Source organism: Ursus americanus, chromosome 6, assembly GCF_024610735.1.
Source record: "Ursus americanus isolate L20-20 chromosome 6, mUrsAme1.1.p, whole genome shotgun sequence".
Classification (NCBI taxonomy): Eukaryota; Metazoa; Chordata; class Mammalia; order Carnivora; family Ursidae; genus Ursus; species Ursus americanus.
In genome coordinates this window covers 26,533,899-26,555,921 of record NC_142132.1, presented here as the reverse complement: position 1 = coordinate 26,555,921, position 22,023 = coordinate 26,533,899, and the positions used below count along the sequence as shown (strand labels likewise).

At 46.1% G+C, this 22,023-nt stretch overlaps 1 protein-coding gene across 4 annotated transcripts in view; it reads right to left on the bottom strand.

Moving 5' to 3' along the window:
• Positions 1-22,023, bottom strand: part of FBXW4 (F-box and WD repeat domain containing 4) — a 79,534-nt gene that overhangs the window by 42,240 nt on the left and 15,271 nt on the right. For all 4 annotated transcript variants that reach the window (XM_045802927.2, XM_087862765.1, XM_087862764.1 and 1 more), the window contains exons 2-5: positions 18,284-18,379; positions 15,275-15,460; positions 14,693-14,825; positions 9,855-9,949 (exon numbers count right to left, since the gene is read on the bottom strand). In XM_045802927.2, coding sequence (XP_045658883.2) covers positions 9,855-9,949; positions 14,693-14,825; positions 15,275-15,460; positions 18,284-18,379 — 510 coding nt within the window. The remainder of the gene's footprint in view (positions 1-9,854; positions 9,950-14,692; positions 14,826-15,274; positions 15,461-18,283; positions 18,380-22,023) is intronic.

The following is a 22,023-nucleotide window of genomic DNA, read 5'->3' as shown; positions in this document are numbered from 1 at the left end:
AGTCAGAAAAAGCAGAGGAATAGCAACTTGGCTTTAACACCTTCCCCAGGTGGGCAAGCTCCTGCCTTCAAGATGCAGGGTCTTCAACCTGCACACGGTCAAGGCTCCAGTCCCCAGGGCCAGGGCGCACGCTGTCCAAAGTGCACCAACTTTAGATGGGGCCACTGTTTCCAATCTGCTGTGAGGATCAAATACTATACCATGAGCACCATGACCATTGTTCTAGAAGTTGGATTATGGCTTTGCTGTAGGAAGAAGCAGAGGTGGACAACAGTGTAAGCTGAGCAGGGCCAGAGACAAGTCTGAACACAACAAGGAAAAGATATAGGTGTGCACATGAGGGTGGAGGGCCACAGCAAAATACAATTTATAATTATTTTAATCTCCTAAATGTTTCTCTCCCACGACTTAAAATTCTCTTTTGCAAATTAGGACCCTGCTCAAGATTTTGGAGGTTATCACATCCCAACTGGCACTCCATCTGCCCCCTCCCTTACTTTTTTGTGTACCGTTCGTGTTTCAAATCTGCATTGCAAACTATGAAAAAGGAAAGCTTCTGCAGAAAGCAATTTCCTGGGCCAGCAGCTCTTGGACTAATATTCCTTTTGCAATTACCATGGCTTCTGCATGCACATACCCCTCCTCCCTCCTCCTTTCTCCACTCTTCCCTATCTTGCCAGCACCTTCTGTCTGAGCCAAGCCAACTGGACAGGGTACTACAGACCAGGTCACAAACTACCCCCTCTGAAAATGCCCTAGCCAGAGAAAGGAGCAAGAACAAGGGGGAAAGGGGGTAAGGTCTTGGGTAGTCAGCTCGGTAGGGTACTCCAGAGGCAGAGGGGTTTTATCTGTAGCACACAGGCAGACAACTCACACAAGACAGGAAATAAAACCCCTCCCCATAAAGGTTAAAATCTGGAACCTTCGAAAGAGTCCTATTCAAGAAACTGCTAGAGAGGCACAAGGATTAGCAGATGTCCAAGTCACACAGCCAGGGTTCATCTAGTATCGGTCTGAAGGAAGAGAACACAGTGGTCAGCTTGCTGAGGGATAAAGCATCCTTTACCATCATCCTATGTAGAAGCTCTAGTCAGCACAGCAAAATTCAGAGTCAACACAGACTTTCTGAGCATCTTTACAGACAGTTCCCCATATCAGTAGCATCAACATATTCCACTGCCGCTGTATACGATGGGGTCTATTCTTTTTCCTGTCTCAGCTCTTAGGTCCCCAGCTCCTAATCTCCCAAATGGAACTACTATAATAATGGAACTCACTCACATCCAGAAACGGTCATGGGCAGCAGAAGTCCTGCTTGGGTTTTAAGAACATGACCAAGCAGGGCCATGTGTGACTGCCCTGAACTCAGACACTGTGGACTGCCAGCTGGAGAGCCCAGGGACCAGGACTCTGGTAAATGGAAAGGTGGTGGGGGAAACAGGGACACCTTTTCAAAAAACTTGGTTTGAAATGCAAACAAGGAACTTAAGACTTGACTCCAAACTGAAGTACCAAAATCTGTCCCAAATGGCCCGAGAGCCACCTACTTGCAGCAGGAGGATGGGGGGATCCTTCCACCCCTGACATCACCCCTCAATGCACAAACATACATTATGCTACTGATCCAGCCACATCTAAGCATTGCCTTATTCACTTGGGCCCAGTACAAACCCTACCCTACCCCCCAATCTACTTGCAAATGTGAGCTCCATTGGCCCAAGAAACTAAAAGCACAGATATTTCATGAAGACGCCTCTTTTGACTGATTTGAGTGTTACAGCGAACAGGTGGGGAAATCTTCTTAAATATACGAGTATTATCATGACAGAGCCACTGGAACGGATCAGTGCCGTAAGTCAGACAGGGCTAAGTTTCCGCCCCACCATCAGGTTCCTTTTTAGCCTTGACAGATCAAACTCAAGCCGAAGCAGGCTACAGAGATCAGTTCAGTGTCCGAGCCAAAGGTCTTCACAGTGAGGGACCAAAGCTGCCCTGGCTGGGCCTCTGCCGGCCCGTGTCCCAGATTAATCACCACCAGGCGGGGCCTGGACACCAGGCTGCAATCCGAGCCCAGCAGCACCTGCACGGGGTCGCCCCAGCTCCTCCCGCACTCCTCTCAGGCAGGACTCCGGGCCATGAGGGTGTCCACCTGTTGACTAGGCTACCTGGAGCAGGAGGGCAGGACACTCAGCCACCTTGAATCCTGCAGATAAGTCACAGATGGTTTGAGCAGGTTCGTGGAGAAAGGAGGAAGGAAGGATATGGCAACTCGAGCAGTAAAGTCAGGGCTCTGAGAGAAAGAAAATTCTCAGCCCCTGGACAGGAAGAGAAAAAGGCGCCAATGCTCCCCTCTTCACTGTCCGGAGGGGAACTCTAGCTGGAGACCAGCAGTGGGTGAACTCAGCCCTGAGGTTATGAACTAACGAGAGGCTCTGGGGTGTTTGGGACACATTCTTGTCATTACACATCAACAGGATGCTGATGGGGAGGACAGAGACAGAGCAGGGATGGCTTTTCAAAACACCCCCAAATGCTGCCAGATACGCCTTATGAAAGGAAGCTTAGAAACAATTCTCCCTGTGAGGGCACAGAAGAGCGTCCTCTGAATGCCAGAACCTCAGAGAACAGGTCTCAAATGAGCTCCTAGATCAGTAAGCTACTTCAGACGTGTGCACGCTCAGAGCGAGCAACTACATATGGTGTGTGTACACGTGTCAATACTAGAACACACTTTTAAGGACCAAAGGGCCTTATTATAAATTCTTCTCAGATGGCAATCTCTTTCATATTGTTGTTTCTCTGAGGAGAGTAGGAGGAAGTATTCTTGAAGCTCAAAAAAAAAAAAAAATCAAAAGGAGGAAGATAAGCATGAAGATCTGTATCTCAGAACCATCTGTCCCAGGCCCTCACTTGTGCTACAAGGAGCGGGCACTCACGGATGCTCCCTGTCCCTCATGCCCGAGGCCCCAGGGAAGGAAGGGTGGGAAGCGGTCAGACTCAGACTGGAGTGTGTGTCTGTGTGTCCCTTGAAAGAGCAAAGCACAGGTAGGATGCGAGGAGAAAGAGCTCCTACACAGCACCTTTGTGTCAGAGGGAACACCCACATCCTGACTGTTACACCTTGTACCTCCAGAGCTCCAGCTCCAGGAATTCCCTTTGAACTCTGGCTGCAACCCAGTGAGGACAGAGCAGTGGCTACAATTACACACTTGCGGGGTGTGTGTGTGTGTGTGTGTGCGCGTGTGACAGGCCATGAAAGGTCCCTGCCTATAAAACAGACTGGAAAACAAACCCTTAATTTAAATGTTAATGAAAGTGCTGTGGAGACATCAGAGGCTTCCCGGCTGCTCAGAGAACAGCTACACCAGGCCCAGGATTTATGGCTCCCCTTCGCCCTCCCGCCTCCCTGCCTCATCACCCACTGAAGTTTAAAGAGAGAGAGAGAGACAGAGAGAGTGTGTGTGTGTGTGTGTGTGTGTGTGTGTGTGTGTGTATAAACCCACCAACTAATTTTAACATTAACTCCATGTTTCCACCTGGGGATGTGGATTGCTAAATTATGTGTTGGCAGAACAGTGATCAAAGGCGGACAAACACAGGCACACTGCGCACACAACCCAGAAAAGATAGGGGCAGCTCCGGCAGGAAAAGGACGTGCTCTCTTCCTTGTGAGAGGAGAGAAGAAACCCCGCCCGTGCAGGCAGGGACTAGAGCCAGGAGGAGCAGCAGGAGAGAGAGAGCAGGAGGCAGGCCGCTCCCTCCAGTGCGCTATTCCCCCCGTTGGGAACTCAACACACCATATTACCTGTTTGACTGGTCCCTGTCACACGACGCTGTCCAGTTTACGGTGGCTCCCCCAGGGTCTTCCCCAGGGTCTAGCATGTAACAATGCTTAAGTATCGTATTGAGACGGGGCGGGGGGAAGGAGGGGGGAGACAGACAGCCTTGGAGATGGAGAGAGAAAGAATGCGACAGAGACTGAGAGATGGCCATGTCTCCCTGTCAGGAGAGGCAGGGTCTCAGGGCACAACTCTGCATGTGCAGTACCTATCTTCTGCAGTGGCTTCTGCTTCTATTTGTGGTGTTTTATTTAAGTCCGCTCTTGACAACTGAGCCAACCTTGCTGGCCAGGGAAGAAGTGGCTCCCACAAATGGGTTCTGGGCCAGCCGGGGCTGGCCGGGTTGCTGGTCTGAGGCCAGCAGCTTAGCACATGAGCCTCCCTGTGCCCATCCTGCCCTGGGCAGTGGCGAAAATCCAGGGTCTTGAGGAAGTGAAACCCACCCCTGTGGCATCTCATCTTTGCTATTGACGGATACACTTGCACCCGCCAGAGAGACCTGGATTAGCACAGGCGGTGAACTCTGGTGGCGGGCACTGCACTTTGATTCGGCAGGACCAGACTCCGTTTCAGTCATACCCCTACACTGATCCTTTTCCAATTTACAGTCATTTCAGGCTGGACCAGGAGGCCCACCTAGCATTACCCAGAGCTTCTTCCTTCTTTCTCCAGGTGTCATGCCCCCTCTTCCCGCCATGCCTGCCCTGGCCCTTCCACGGTGTCTTTGCGCCTCTGACTCTCTCACCCAGGACCACCACCCGCAGGAGGCTCCCTCCTGTCTGCTCCATAGCCTGGCAAAGGAGGACACCGAGACACTCCTTGCTTAGGGAAGGTCTCCCTTCCCTAGATGGGCCCCAGAGGAAGCTTCCCTCTGCCCTGGCCCCAAGGCAGGAGAGAGACCGAGTTGGCCACAGGCCAAGCCACAATGTAAAGCATGACCAAGTCAGCCTCAGACTCTCTCCTCAGGTTATCGAGGTTAGGGCTCCTTTTAACAGCCCAGCTCCCCATCACCAACCAGAAAGAGCAAAACTCAGAGGCACAACCTTGACTTTTGACTCATTTTCCTCTAAAAGCTCAGAGTTATGAAGTCCAGGGCCACAGGATCGCTGAGCCACTGGGAACCAAAAGAATCCAAACTGAAAGTTGGCTGTCTCTTTTTTCCAATCTTTCAAACCTCTCTGTCAGAGAAAACTCCAGATGCAATTACCTTTCTCTAAAGAAAGGTGTATTTCAACAGGCTGGTGAATATGCGTTTACCACACACACAACACACAGTAAACCCTGGAGCCACTGGGACAAACACCCTGCTCTCCCCAGAAACCTGCCCCCTCCCCAAACAGTACACAGTGATTGCTTTCCTTCCAGACTCTCCCTCACCTCTGGGAGAAATGAAGCAAGCAGGGGCAGCTCCTCCACCAAAACCCCCCAGAGGCCACAACTCACTTTACAAATTTGAATTGGTACATTTCATGCAGACTTGGACTATTCCCCCAAAAAACAAACAGGCCACCACAGTGAGCAAAGTTACAGAAAATTATATTGTATATTTAATAACACAGCTAAGTCAATTTTCTACACCTATACCACTCATATATTTCTCTAATGACAGAAACAAGAGAGAAGGGATTAAAACCCAAGTGTCCTGGGAAGCCTTCCTGACCACACTCACTCACAGGATAGCAAAAGTTGTTCGGAGATGGGGAAAGGAGTCTGCTCGGCACCTCCCATTCTTGGTGGGCAGTAAATATGGTGTCTGCAGAGGAAGGAGGAGCTGTGGGCTCCTCACTCTTCCCCTAGCAGGCCAACAGGGCAAGTGGGTCTTGGGATTTATTTCACCCCCCCCCCCAGGGCCCCACAGCTGGCTGGACTGCCCCCCCACCCCACACCCTTGCAAACCAAAGATCGACAAGAATTCACACTCCTGTGATGGGGTAAGCATTCACAGCCACCTGAGTGAGGCTAGGCCTCAAAGATGTAGTGCTCTCCCCCACCCCTTCACCTCAACTCGGGCCTCTAGGAAGAGAGAATGTTCCTCAGGCCCCAAGAGTCTTTCACAGGCCACAGCTACTGTCCAACATGCTGGTGGATGAAGACATAGCAATGACCTGGGGCCTGCCTTGTGGTCATCCCTCAGCACCACAGGACTCAGCCCTAGGCTACAGACCTGAGCACGAACAGCCACCTCTTCTGCCCCATGCCACGTAAGCTCTGCATCAGTCTTCCCTGAGCCTCACTTTCTCCCTCTGCTGGGAGGGTGTGGTAGTGGCGGCACCCCCTTCCCCTCAAGCCAGAGAGGGCTGAATTTCAGGCACTTAGTATCACCTGGCAGCCATTACAGTTACAAGCCCATCTTACTCTACCACGGAGTAAAATCCTCACAGGAGCTGCCATCTATCAAGGGTTCGGTCAATACGTTGGGGGCGGGGGGGGGGGGGGGAGAAGGAAGAGATGGAAAGTCAGAGGGAAGGAAGGAGTCTTTAGCAGTTCTTTATTTCCTCACTCTTGAATATGTTAAACTTATTCAGCTGGAAATAGTTTTTAAATGGCAATAAAACTTATCACATATTTTTAAAATTCTGCTTGTCTGTGTTACTCATGGAAAAGTGCTCAGAATCCAACGTGACCTCGGAAGGTTGTATGTGAGCTACAAAGCACACCTGGAGACACGCCCTTATGCCCCAGGTGAGCCTCCCACAGTTCCTCTCTCTCCCATCTCAGCCTGTCCTCCTTTCCCTCATCAAACAGCTCCAGGCTGGGTCTCCTCTCCAGAAGGATGGCTTCACCAGTAAGTCAGGAATCTTAAAAACAGGATCACTGGTGTCAGAGCAAGAAGACGGGCAGGAGGGCACACAAGAAGTAGAGAAAAAGGTCCTTGTCTGCCACCCTCCTGTGGAGACTACTGGCTTTCCTTCTGTGGTTTCAAGCACCCAAACACAGCTCTAAGCACATATCTGGTATTAAATATCACCCTCCTCAGCTGTTTACCAATTAGGAACTCAAGGGCACGGGAGGAAGGAAAGGTGACATTTGGACACAGGACAGAATACCAGCTTTCTCCCAGTCATGAGCACCTCAAATAAAGCCTGAGGGTTGAGGTTTCATGTTTCCTGCTACAAGTGTCTAAGCACACACCTAAGCAAAGAAGGCAGGAAAGCCCCAGCATCAGAGATAAATACGATGCATAGCTCTAACAAACTGTTTCCAGTAGAAAAAAGATTAATTGAGAAAAGGGATGTGGCAGGTCTCCTAACCATTCAGGACCCTCCTAAAGGGATGAGGGAGCAGTGAGAGACTGGGATGTTATCGGGTCGCCCAGGAATACCTGCTCCAGAGGGTAGCTGCTGCCCACCTCCCCTCACATTCTTTGTGAGGGGTTCATAGTCACATGCTGGTAGTGACCACATGCACACCGATGACCGTACTCAACAGGGAAGGTGACAGACACAGGAACAGAAGACAGCCATCGCGGGCAGGAACACCAGAGCGGGGGGGAAAGGAAAGAGATTCCTGCCGAGGGTCCCCCACCTCAAGAAGACTGCAGACGAGCAGTGTAGCTCCAGGAGAGCTGGGAGAAGCCCCCAGGTAAGCTGGAGACAGCAGAGCAACTAAAGCCTCTGAACAAATGCCATCCCGGAGAGGAGAGATTCTGGGTTAGATAGGCCCTCTAGCTCTGGAGTATTTTCTTATTATTTCAGGTCATCTTCACAATCATCTAGTGAGGTCTATAAAGGAAACAGTATCCACATTGAATAAATGAGGAAACAGGCTCAGAGAAGGGAATGACTCACCTGAGGCCACCTGCCAGTGGTGGCAAAGCAGAACCCCAGTCTTTCAGAACTGACCCCAAGGCCAGGAGGCAGGGTCTCCCCAGATTGGGAAAACAGAAGCGTTCACTGAAAGGTTCAAATTCATGGACATGGGGAAAAGAAATGGATCTTATAATGGGATGAAACAGCCCTAGCCCAGGACGCTTTAGGGTAAGAGAAAATGGGGGAGAAAGAACAGCAGCATCCGCCCCAGCCATCTAGTAAAGCCAAGATCCCCAGTGCAAACTATTTTCAAAGAGTCCACAACACCATCTGTCGAGCTGGGGAAAAAGTCATCTCAAATAACTGTGGTTTAGGAGCTGAAGAGCCAGTCAACAGTGAGGGAAAGCGTCATCTTAGGGCCAAGAAGAACACCAAGAGGACAAGGAAACTCTGAAGGAGAATAAGAGAACAAAAGACCCAGGTTTTCACCAAAGGTGAGGCACGTCAAGGACTCAGCAAAGGGTCTGGCACAGGACAAATGACTAATATACATGTATCGAGGTCACTGTAGACTAGTACTGGTACTGTCAAAAAGCTAGGTCTTCCTCAAAGCCAGTCTGCAAGTTGTGGCCAAAAGAAAAGCCAGTTTACTGTGTTCTAAAATGCTTCTTAATGACGAGACAGACTCTGACCTCAACCTCTTTTACTGAAACTATCCTCAACAGTTGTCATGCTCTATTGTTATGGGGTAGCCTAACACATTCCAGAGAGGTGGAGTAGAGGACCAAGGAATGAGGTGCTAGTTGAAGCTGGCCAAGAGCTTCCCTCTACCACCAGCCCCACCCCAGTCCACCCTAGTCTCCTGAAGCCAGCAGAAGTCCATAGGACAGCCACCAGCCCACCTATCACCTCCCACAGGCTGTTCTGCCTTCCTTCAATCCTTACACATATCCAGCCCACAGACCTCCAAGCCTGGCCAACTGGCTTTAAAAGGGGCAGCAGAGGAAAAACACTGCGGAGGGGACCATACCCCATGGCTCTGTTCTCCACCAACCGCTCCCACACACTTAGGCCTCTCTACTCCCCTCTGGTCTTTCCTTCCCTCTTTCCTAGGATTGCTAGAATGATTTGTTCTGAACAGCGACAGGTTTATAGGTTAGCCGACACCTCCGCTCTGTGGAATTTTAATTAACTTCTCCCATCGTCAATATGCTAAGGAACGGGGTCTCCATTCTCTGGGGTCAGCAATGTGTTTCGGGTCCTGCTATATCAGCCGTCAAATTGAAGAATTAATGACGTGGCTAATCGGCTCTAATTCTTTAGAAAGAAAAAAAATTGAAAGGGAGTTGTAGAAGGGGGCAGGAGGAGAGGTGCAAGCTCCATGGGGTGAGGAGAGGGAGGCTGAGGGTGGCTGAGTTGAGGGGGGGAATCAACTCTCTCGTAAAACTACTGACAGACTTAAACCCCGTGTTGGAGGGTGACAGACCTAGAGCTTTCCCATTGATCACTTAGGTGAGGAGTGAGGGATGAAGGAAGTGAAGGAAGACCCTAGAAAAACAAACACTCTGACAAGAGCAGGTGCAGGAGAGAGTCTACGTATCCTGCTGGTGAGGAGAGAGGCCGGCTCTGCCTTGGTTCAAGAAAGCCTAGAAAGCAGAAGTCAGGATGCAAAGCTCACTCGTTTACATGTAGAGCTAGAGAAAAACAGGCCAAAGGATAAAGCAAAGCCACCATCAAAAATTTGGCACTTCTGCTACAATTAACTCTCTACCCCACATTCCTGTCTTTGGATGAGGGCCCAATTGGAGATGGGCCCCATGCCTCTCCTGAGGACTCAACTCTGTAAGGGATACTCCAGAAGACATTTTCCAAAGGGAATAAACCAGGTGTAGGTTGTGAAAGCAGACTGGCTGGTGCAGTAACTTCCCAGGGGTGCTAACAGGCCTCCGCTTTGGAAGCAACCCCAGAGGGCATATGCTCCAGAAGGGGCACTCTTGTAATAGCTGGACTCAGTTACATTTTAATGGTATCTTTCCCTTCACATTTCTGGGGTAGGTGCCTAGGAAACTAACCCCTGGAATGTTGTCTCCACTGCACACATATATGAAGTGAGCCACAGACCTCAAGCCTCTGGAGGATTTTCAAAATCTCCAGAAGACAGGCTCAAAGCAACCTAGAATATACAAGATTTCCTAGCCCACCCAACCTCAGAAAATAAAAGCATTATTATACAGGACAAAACCATACCCCAAAATGTCTCCCTTACCCGAGTACTGGGCTGATAGCGATGGACCAAACTCGGTCTTCAGTCTGGATGGTGTGTAAGCACTGCCCCAGCCGACCCGAGGCCAAAGGCCATACCTGAAAACAGGAGAGGAGACGCTCTCATTGGCACTGCCTGGGACTGGGGTGTGAGGTGAGTGTCCCAGAGACAGCGGGAGGGGAACGGAGACTCCTTTCTGTCCTGCATATGCCGAGTCCAGAGAATGAGCAGACGAGCCTCCCCAGCCCCCGGCTCACCTACCTCCCAGCCCGAACCGCCCTCCTTAACGTCCACCTGAGAGCCCTTCTGCACCACCCAATTCTATACCAGGGAATCAGAGGCTCCACGTTCTTCAGCTGAGACTTGACTCAGCAGGGAGAGCAGGTGGGACCCACCTCTCTTAGTAACCTTGTATTTGTGGGTTTTCCTTTTCCCTATCTGTGACCCAGATTTTCCTTTGGGAGGTAGGGAGGAGGAATCAAGACCCAGGATGGGGGAACAAAGACAGAATTAGAGCAGAATTAAGAGAGAGGAGTAAAAAGAAAGCCACAAGGAAAGGAAAGAATGGAAGAAGAGAGGCTTCAAAGCACGAAGGTGGTGTGTTGTTGTTTGTTTGTTGATAATGCCCAGGATCCAGTGCTATTCATGTCAGCAGGGAATTTAGCACCTAGTGTCACCGAAAGTAGCAGAAAAGCTTAACTCTTTTAAGCTTCCATATCTCCTACAGGTTAAAAATATTGCTTGGAGCACGTTATCTGGTCCCTATCAGTCAGGAATGTACATTAGCAGCCACTCCGGGCTTAGCTCTAATCAACACTCAGGGAGCCCTCAGCGGCCAGTGCATTTAGAAATCTCCCATTAAGCACAAGGCCCCCCCACCTCACCCAACCCCAGATGACACACTCGGGGAAATAAGCCTCTAACCAAACAGAAAGGAAGCCTCGAATGTACAGGATTGTCCCAGACAGCGGCCAAGGAGGGATCCTGAGGCTGTCAGATGGATCGCTGACCTCTCAAGGTTTCCGCAGTGCTCTAAGGGGAACACACAAAAGCCAGTCAGGACCTTAGATGGAAGAACTTTCAGGGGACATTCCTTGAGTTTTAAGGGGCAGGTGACGGAGTGGGGGTGGTCTTGCCTTCTTAGGGTCACATGACATGTCTTTCCTATAAAAGGAGAAAGTGTTTTAAGATTTTGTGTATGCATGACAGGGGGAGGAGGGTGTGAGTTCCTTCCAACATAGGGAAAAGAAAATAAACTTAACAAGAAGATCCTGAACAAGGAGGGGCAGAAAACAGAGGTAAATACCCCAACTTTCCTGGAGTGCCATGATTCTGGCTTATTCTTCTGGGTCTACAGTCAGGCCACTTAGCCTGTAACAGATGCACTTCTAATGTCTTCTTTCAGGCATTCCCAGCATGGAAGAGAGGTTTGCCTTTTCTCAGATGCCAACTCCCTAGGAGGCAAGTCGGAAGGTGAGGAGACACTAAGGCCTCTGATTGTAAAATCTATAGGGCCAGCTCCAGTCCTGAACTCACCAGTGCCCCGCATGGAAGGGGCTGGCGGATTCCGACATTGTGCAAACCACAGGACAAGGTTCCTGGTCTCCAGGAGTGGCTCACCATCCACCAGAAACCAAAGTGTCATGACGCCTGAGGGAGGGGAGTTGACAACAATATGCTGATCACACCTTCACCCTCAGTGGTCAGATCCAAAACAAATCCATCCCTGGAAAACATATAACTTGGACATTTATATAGTCCTTTCAAAAAGCAGTTGACAATATGTATCAAGACCCTTAAAACAACCAAAGCCTCACACCCAGTAATTCTATTGCTGAGACTCTACTCAAAGATAGTAATTCTAAAGTGAAGAGAAACCAATATGGTAAAAATATTCCCAGCAGTCCACAGTTGCAGGAAGAGCAGGCGTGGGCTTTGGAATCAGACACATGTGGGTCTGAACCCAGTTGTTACTTATTATCTCTGATCTTAGGGATGTGTCAGGACTTCTTAGCCTCAGTTTCTTCATATGTACAATGGGAAATAATACCTATCTTTTGAGGGCTGCAGAAAAGTCAAGAACTGCGTAAAGCACCGAACACGGTAAACCAGCATCTGGCAGGTGCTCAGCATTCAATAATGGTGGGTCTTATTAAGCCATTAAAGATGACACTTATAAATAATACATAATAATAATAGAAAACGTTATAAAATGAATAATTGTAAAGTGCTTAACATCATTTCTGTTTACTTGTATATAAACAAGCAAACCTCTGCACTGAAAAATAACTCAAAGAAGAAAAAAACAAGTTCAAATGTTCCTTCCTTCATAAAGCCTCCCCTTTCAAGCCAGATGTGATCTCTCCACCCTCTGAACTTTCTGGCCCTTTCCCTAGAGTCTTACACTTCACAGTCCTGGCCACTTCCGATCAGCTTCAGAGCCACTGCAGGCATGTCTCAGCTCGCCTCAAGAAGAGAGGCTGTTTCTTCCTCACCTTTGAAGAGTCCCAGTGCCTTGTACGCTACGCCTTGCATACAGTAGATACTTTTAAGAATGAATGGAAGAATAGAGAACTAGAGGAAAGAATGAAAGAATGGTCAGGACCAGCCCAGGCCCACTGAGAACATTCCTACATGCCTATCACATCTCAGGATGGAGCTGGCCTCACTAAAGCCCAGAGGGGGAATCCAAACTAAGTTATGGTAAGTTTGAAAGTGGCGGGGGTGGGGGTGGGGAAGGCTCCCTGAGCAGTCCCCTAACTCAGAAGTCTTACAAAGAAAATGTTTTAGATCCTTTCACCTCAATAAAACAAATTTCTTTCCTAAAACACAGTATGTATTTGGGGGAAGGCCCAACAAACAGGCTATAGATGTTTACAGGCAAACATGACTAAGTTCTCTTGTAGGCTGGGGTGTATTAGAAGCCTACAGAAGTAGCTATGGGATTGCAGAAGCCACCAAAAGAAATGGAGAGCTGGTTATAAAAGACTAGCAGTAGGTAATGTGGAAACAGGTCAGGAAGATGAAGGCAGCTAGAGGCAAAGACAGCGACGGAGAGGGAGCAGGAGCAGCATCCAGTAATCTGCTAAGATGAGCTCGCCTGGAGGTCACTGGGGAGCCCCAAAACAGCAGGTCAGCTTTCTGGAGTTGAAGAACCGGGGCGGTGGGGGGGGGAATTCTGTCACTGACTTAAAAGAAATCCTCAAAGGGAACAGGATGAACTGTGGTGACAATTTTGGAATTAGAAAGTACCTAGTTTAATGCTTAAAAAAAACTGAATTCACCAAAAGGACTAAGTACTTAAAACATGAAATTAACCCAATATCCCAAATATTGGGATTACTATCCTTTGACTACAAGCAGTCCATCCCCCTGAATTGCTACCCTTGGTCATAAAGCTTAGTTTTATACTGCTCTGGGTGCCAGACCACAGAGAAAAGGATAGAAAAAAGAGATGTTACTTAAAAGGAGGGGCCGGGGGAGACTTGAAGTCATGACAGGAAGATGCCAGAAGGAGATGGGAATATTTTTAGGTCACACATGCCATGAAGATTTCTGCAATTGCAAATCAATTTCATGCAAATTGATTTCTGAGGAGTACAGCAAGTTAGGGCCAGTCTCTTTGCAAGGAATGGTACAATGACAGTGACTAATCAGAAACCTAAAGTAAGTATTGGGTAGGGGAAATGGAAACAGGCAATAGAAAATTCAGTTTCCAAGTTGGGTCCAAAGATTTTCTGGATTTTTCTCAGGCTTCCTGTGCTGGTGTGCATGTCTCTGACAGAATACAAAGTGTTAGGAAGAAAAGAGCAAAGAGAGGAGAAACTTCCATAAGTAGAAAGGAACATATGTAGCCCTTCTTTTTATATAAATTGGTGGCGTTTTTATATGGAGTACTCACCAGAGAGTACATGGAGTCAGAAAAGTTAATGAGTAAAAATTGCAACTTCCCTTTCCGGAGACCCTCCCTATGTGTCTTAGAGGCGCATTTGCTGACACGAACAGGCATTTTGCTCCTGCTGGCACTATGGAGTCTCCAGATGCCGGGAAACAGGCAAGTAAGATACTACCAGGCCTCCTGCACCTCGACAGAATTGTCAGCAAATTTCCCACAGCAGCCCTGTAGGACCAGGTGTGTGGGGGCCCTGCCCAGGGCTGCTGGACACAGGGATGGAGAAAGATGCTCTTCTCTGTCTCATGGGTGGAGGCCTGTTTGACTCAAACGCAGATGAGCAGAGTCCCTAAAGCAGGGGTCACACTACTTATCAGCCTCATTCTGTTCTGCATTGGCAGATGACTGACCGTAGACCAGGCAGTTTGGCAATGACGCACCAAAACGCCTTTTTCTCCTCCTCTTTCTCCTGCTTGCTGACCACATCACTCTCCAGAGAAGCAGTAAAAACACATTTTAATTATCAGCCTGATTGCTTATAAACAAGGTGGTGAAAAATTAACCTCCCTAAACAGAGAGTGAGCAAAAGGAGGGAGATTTTAAAATAAAATATTGGGGTCAGAACTCAGCCCACAAACTTGAGGAAATTCAGCACAGGGAGGAAAAGCTGGCCAGGCCCTCTGTTTTTGAGTTCACGCCACATTTCAAGTGAGTGGCAAGCTTCCCGGCCACTGTCCGCTCCTTTCTCAGGCCAGCTGGCAGGGACATAGCCTGGCATGGCGAACTGCATGCCAAAGGCACATAAGTGAGTCCTTTATCGTGTCGTTCCCCCCCTGCCCCCACCCAATGCCCTCAGCCAATCCCAAGACTCAAGGCCCTATCCACCCTCTCCCACCCCACTCCCTATAGACAGGAGGGAATAGCCGTACATAAGGGCGAGACCACTCACCTTGGCCGTCCTGTCCCTGGAGCCACTCACAATGATGCCCCCTCTGCAATCCACACAGTTCACCTCCTGTTCATGAGCCGAGTACTTGACAGTGAAGGTGCTATGAATCTTATGAACGCCAATCTTCCCATCTCTAGGAGAGAAACAGGGAGCCCAAAAGCCAATTATTCTCTCTGTCGGAAGAGAACAAGTCTACAGAAGCAGGCTGAGTCTCCAGTGATGTCCAAATTTGCTGTTTTAGACAATTCAGCTCAACAGGGAGCTAAGCTTTGAGATACCTCTACTTCTTCAGTACACTTGGGGCTGAAAAGAGCTGAGAGACAAAACAAATTTCCCCCATAAGAGTATCAAAACCAGCTTCACTTTTCATTAAAGGCTCTTCCTGTTTTCCTTCTCCAGCTAACCCTATTAAGTGCCTTTGGTAAATATCTCTGCTTCAAATGGGGAAAAAAAAAAACCACTCCCTCTTCTTATGATCTCCCTCTTCATCCCTTTGGAGTTGAGAGAGAAAAGTCAGAGGCAAGCAGAAGTTCCCTGAAGAATGCTAAGGAAGAAGTAGAAGGAGAAGCCTGCAGCACTTACCCTCCTGCACTGATAATATGCGAGTTGGCCAGCACGAAGTGGCAAACATCCTCATCATGCCCAGCAAAGACTCCCAGGGGCCGACGGTTCAAGCTGGCACCATCTGGGCGGAACTGATAGGCCAGGATGAAATTAGCCTGGGATATGTACAGAGAATCACCTTCTAGCTGCATCCAGGGCATCTGACTGCAGAGATGTAAAACACAATTTAAGGATCATCAAGATACAGCATGAAAACTCGACTCCAATCTTTGGAGAGGCTGATTGATCCCCAACTTAGCGAGTACAACCTGCACAGCTAAGCCTTTACCCTCCCCCCTCCTATAAAATTACCTACCCTTAGGTCACCCTTAGACAACCATAGAGACTGAGCTTTGTGGTAACCTAATCTTCTTTGGACTTTCTAAAAGAAAGTCAGAGCTAAAAGACCAATTAAATATCACTCTTAATTGGAGAATGCTTACGACTCAAATTACCGGCAGCGCAGACTTCTTGGGGGTAGGCAGAGCTCAGCGAATTCAATGACTGGGGAGCAGAGAGGGTTAAAAAAGGAACCTTCCACCCAGATGAAGTGATTTTCTTTCATTCTGCATCCTCCCTGATTTGAAGTGTTAAGTGATAAGTTTCGAGGTTCCAAGACTCCCACACATACTTCTTAATGTCTTCCCCCAACAGAGCAGATGGAAAAAAGAGAAGAGTGAGCCCCAAGAAGCCCCATTCCCTTATCCCGCTACAGCAAAGGGGCCATTTATAAGTGAAAGGAATAAGGCCATTCAGGAAAGGATGCTAATGTACTGGTTAGCTATCTAGATCCTCACAGGGGATGTCTGCATTTCTGTATTAGAATGTAAGAGGGGCAATGGGAAAACACAGCCCCGCAGCAGTCCACTACAGTTTGGGGGCTCCAGGGAAATAGTCAGCTCTCCTAGACAGCTGATAAGAGAAATCCACAAATAGTTAAAGATTCCCTCTATAGTCTGGCAGGAGGAAAAAAGGTTAGAAGCCACAGGCCAGTCCCACAGCATGGAATGAGCCTTAAGAAAGAAGGCTCTGCCAGGGGCACCTGCATGGCTCAGTCAGTTAAGTGACCAACTCTTGATTTCAACTCAGGTCACAATCTCAGGGTCTTGAGATCAAGCCCAGCAACAGGCTCCACTCAGCATGGAGTCTGCTTGCCCCTCTCCCTCTGCTCCTCCCCCTGGGCTCTATCTGTCTCTCTCTTTCTCTCTCACACACATAAATAAATAAAATCTTTTTTAAAAAAGGAAAGAAAAAGAAAGGAAGAGGGGGAGGGAGAGTGGGAGGGGGAGGGAGGTAGGAAGGAAGGGAGGGAGGGAGGGAGGAAGGAAAAAAGAAAGAAAAAGAGAAGAGAAAAAAGAAGAGAAGAGAGAAAAGAAAAGGAGAAAAGAGAAAAAGAAAAGGAAAGAAAAAAGGAAAGAAAAGAAAAGAAAAAAGGCAAGCAGACTCTGCCAGACCCCAGGCTCTCTGGTGGGAACTAGGCCCCTTTCCCAAGGTAGACATCCCAGCAGCCTATCCTACTCTATGTAGGAGTTCTGGAGCTACCAGATCCCAAGCAAAGCATAGGGACAGCTGATTCATCCACAGTTACAGAGACACCATCTCCCACTGCCAAGCCTGTCTGAGCAAACTGGGCTGTGTTTCTTCCCCAGACTCCTTAATACAAGCGTCATGGGAATGTGGAAAAGTTCTGCAAATTGACTTGACGGGCCATTAAATGCAGCTTGGACTTTGTAGTAGCTGAGTTTCTGCTCAGGAGGTTTTTACAAGTGTGTGCATATATTATACAGAACATGTGTAGAGTGTGTATAGATGCCTACATTCTCACTCTTTACGAACTTCCCTCTTCAACATCCCCTTGCACAGGTTTGTGGCACACTCAAGTGGGGAGCAAGCAGAAGAGGTTGGAATGCATGTGTTTAGAGCCATCTGGTAAACAGCCATTTGCCTAGGACAAGAAACCAGGTTCATGCCAGGTGAACAGTGGAGAATCCCGGGGCAGCCTGGTAACTGCTTTGTGTGTTTATTTGCCAAACTGCTTTGAAAACCATCCCCAAAAGGACGTCAGGGACAAAACCTTGACAGAAATAAACTCTACTTTCTGGTATTAAAAGGCAAAAGCAGGAAGCACAGGGTAAAGTTTTTTACCATAAAAATCGGTCTTTCTCCCTAGTAGTTTCTTTACCATCACCACCACCAGGACCCCTGCATAATTTACAGCAACCACCACCCATGAAAGCAGCAGAAACTGAACACTAGCAAGAGAGAAGGGGTCCTCAGATGAAGAAGCCTGTCTGTACAGGTCAGCCTGGAATGAGGAACCATGATGTTCCTATCCATTCCAACCAATCAACAAGAAGCACTTTTTTGGCAGGGAGTCAAATGATAACCATGAAATAACGTAGCACCACTGAAGCATAAAATTTGTGGCATTAGCAGTCCAAAGCCACTGCCTAAATTTCCTCGCAGTTCTGAGCTCTACCTCTTATAACATCTACAGCCAAGCTTTTAGATCCTATTTTGCCTTCTTAATAAAGCTGGGCAGAGGGCTAATGGAGTGAAGGAAGTGAAGGCATAACTCCAGAGAGTAAATTTAAAGAAAAATAACTGTAAAACAAGATGGGTTGAAATGCTGGCTTCATTTCTTTTGATGAGGTACATTAATAGAGGTTACCTCTGAGTGGGAGCATTATACAGAAGTCTTATTTTCTTCTTTAAACTTTTCTATTTTTTCAAATCTCTACAATAAACCTGTGTTATTTTTATAATCATAAAAATGTGGAATCTGTTAAAATAAAGTACATTTTTTGGTAATTTTTACAAATGTAAAAAAAAAAAAGTGTCTCTCCAATGCCCCCTCTGTGATGTTTAAAGGATCACCAGTGTCACACCACTCAAGAAAGGCACATTTACACTCTAGCTAAGATCTTTTACTTCCCAGCATGCTTTGCTGTCGCAGGTAGCTTTCAAAGAGTCAAGAGGCTACTTTACCTGCATCTCCACTTCAGCAGAATCCCCTCTCGGCAGCGCCCCAACCTCCAGTTCTGAGACACCTTCACCCGTTCCTTCACCGGAACACTGGCCATCCTGTGTTCAGACAGAACAGATAACCCAGTCACGACAACTTATTGCCAACCAGAGAAAATTCCATAGGCTTATGAGTCAGAACTCAGGAGTATCTAGAATACGTCTAGATGTAAATGATGGGGTTAGGACACAAGAAAGGAATAACTTTCTCTCTCCACCCTAGAATAACCAAGAAAGCCAAGGAGAACAGCCTGCCCAGTACAGAGTCTATAGCAATGCCAAAGCAATCTAGTGGAGAAAGGATAACAGAGAGCTGGAACCACTGGCTATCTCTAAGGAAAAACATGCACTCTGACTCCTACCGCATACCAAACAGAAAAATTAATTCAAAATAAATTTAAACATAACATCTAAATCTATCAAGCTGATAGAAGAAAATATATCAAAATACCTCTGCAACTTGGGGGCTAAGCAAAGGTCTCTTAAGACACAGAAAGCAACAGCATAAAAGTCTAATAAATGAGACATCAAAATTTTAAATTTTTGCTCACCAAAATTAATATACACACCACAGTCTGGGGGGAAATGTTCACAAAATGTATATTTGACAAATGGCTTATATCCAGAAAATATGAAGAAATTATAAATACATATGTATAATCGTATGTATACATATATGTATATATTATACATGCATTTACGTATGTATATTTGTAATTTTATACATGTAATTGTATGTATATAATTGTATACATATGTATATGAACCTATACATTTTTATATATTTTTTCAAGGCCAGTAAGGAACTCTGCTACAATCTTGATGGGAAAGCAAAATGGTACAGCCATTTTGGAAAAATTTTTCATTTAAGAAAATGTTGAGGGGCGCCTGGGTGGCACAGCGGTTAAGCGTCTGCCTTCGGCTCAGGGCGTGATCCCGGCGTTCTGGGATCGAGCCCCACATCAGGCTCCTCCGCTATGAGCCTGCTTCTTCCTCTCCCACTCCCCCTGCTTGTGTTCCCTCTCTCGCTGGCTGTCTCTATCTCTGTCGAATAAATAAATAAAATCTTTAAAAAAAAAAAAAAAGAAAATGTTGAGAGTGTCAATAGTACTTTATGGGTTAGGAAAGTTAGAGCAGTAAGAGAGAAGGGAGCACACCAGCAACAGGAATGGCATAGTTTGTGACTGGTTGGAGTGGTAGATAGGGAGAAGAGCTCAAAGCCCCTCTGAAAATGCACCTTTGGACAGAATTTTGAAATTCTGGGCAAGAATTTGAAAACTTCATTTTAGGCCCCATAGCTCCCCTGTGTTTCTTTGGCCTGCTTCATTGGACAATAAGAGTACACTACTTGGAACAGAGAGTGGTAACTACCATGTCTACTGAGAAAAGAAGAGAGAGACATGCATTTCTTCCAGTCTCTGCTATACCTTCATATTTACTAACTACCCTTTGCTAAAAGGCAGCAATCAAGTCCTGCTTTCAAGATTACAACAGATACAGGTTAGAAAGGATGCTTTTGGGGGTACCTAGATGGCTCAATCAGTTAAGCATCCAACTCTTGATTTGGGCTCAGATCATGATCTCAGGGTCCTGAAATCAAGCCTCCTGGGCGCAGAGCCTGCTTGGGATTTTCTCTCTCCTTCTCCCCCTTCTCTCTCTCCCTCTCTTAAAAAAAAAAAAAAAAAAAAAAAAAGGATGGTTTTGGCAGGCCAAAAGATACTTATTCCGTTTCTAGATAAATAATACTCTACACCTCCTGACCTCATTTGTTTATTTGTATAGACTAATTATTTTTGATTAATAAATAAAATGATATATGTACAGGGTAAAAAAAAACTGTTAGTATGAAAAGTTAGCCATGCAAAAGTGACTATATATATAGTCTCTATATACTGATATATACCATAGATGCATATATATTAGTGTGTATTTATACATATTCCCAGTTTTTAATTAAAAAAACAGTATACTATTCTATTCATTGCTTTCTTCACTGAACACTGTACCTTAGGAACCATTCCATATCAATACACTGGGATCCATCTCATTCTCTTTAATAGTTGCGTAGAATTCTGCTGTGGAACCCTATCATCATTTACTCAATCACATACTGATTGACATTTTAAAGATTTCCAGACTTTAGTTATTATAAATGCTTCTCCAATAAATATCTTTGCATCTCATTTAGATGTGAGAATCTATCTGGAGAAAAAATTATTAGAAATGGTATTGAATGGGCCAAAGGAAATTGTGAGGTTTTTACTTTGATAGATACTGTCAAATTGTCATCCAAAAGAGGTTATACCAACTTACAGTTCTAATACCATATTAGGGTGTTTATTTCTGGATATCTTTTATTATCTTGTCTTTTAAAAAATAAACATTTCTAAAATTTTAGAATAATTTTAGATTTCCAGAAAAACTGCAAAGATTGTACAGAGTTCTCATGTGTCCTTCACTTGTCTTCCCCTACTGTTAACATCTTACATAACCATGGTACATTTATTTGTCAAAGCTTAAGAGATTAACATTGGTACATTACTACTAACTAAACTCCACTCTGTATTAGCTCACCAATTTCTCCACTAATGTCTTTTCCTGTCCCAGGATCCCATCTAGCTCACCACATTGAACTTAGTTTTCATGTCTTCTTAGTTTCTTCTGGTCTATAGCAGTTTCTTAGTCTTTCCTTATTTTTCATGATCATGACACTTTTAAAATTTTCTTTTTTATCTCTGCCATTCTAAGAAGTAAAAAAAAAAAAAATGTTCCTGGGGCACCTCGGCGGCTCAGTCAGTTGAACACCCAACTCTTGATTTTGGCTCAGGTCATGATCTCATGGGTCGTGGGATAGAGCCCTGCATCAGGCTCTGCGCTCAGTGGGCAGTCTGCTTGAAGATTCTCTTCCTCTGCCCTTCCCTCCACTCACACTCTCTCTCTCTCAAATAAATCAATAAAAATCTTTTTTAAAAAGTTTCTTTCCTGTTGTTTAAATGTGTACAGTATTTTTTTCTAATTATGGATAAGACTGAGTATCTGGTTATATGTTTGAAAGCAATTAGCATTTCTTCTGGGAAATGCTTGTTCATATCCTTTATCCCTGTTCCTATGATGACTTTGGTCTTTTTCTTGTGAGTGTGTAAAGGCTCTTTATATAATCTGTATTGTCAATTTTGTTCCAATTTATTATTACTTTTATTGCATTTTATCCATGTGGACACTGAAAAAATTTTTACATATCCATGACTTCATATCAAACTTTTGAAACACTTTAAAGAGAGTGAATGTTCAGGAAGGGATTCCTTATTATAATTTTCTGGCTAGAAGAAAATCAACCCAAAATAGATTTTTTTTTTGGTAGGCTCCACACCCAATGAGGGGCTTGAACTCACGACCCTGAGTTCAAGGATCACATGCTCTACTGACTTAGTCAGCCAGGCACCCCCAAAATACATTTTTATTTTAAATCTTACTATGAAAAATCTTTCAACATAGTAGAGTTTAGTTAACCCAACTGAATACTATTTTAAAAATTACATAGAATGTTTTAATCTCTCTGGATTATAATTCCGAAGATAATTTATTTAAATTTAATATGGTGTTTATGCTGTGCCAGGAACTGTTTTTCATTTATCCAACATCTATGCATAGTAAGTATCAATAAGTATTTGTTTATAGTGCAATTATACTTCCTGTATTTTATC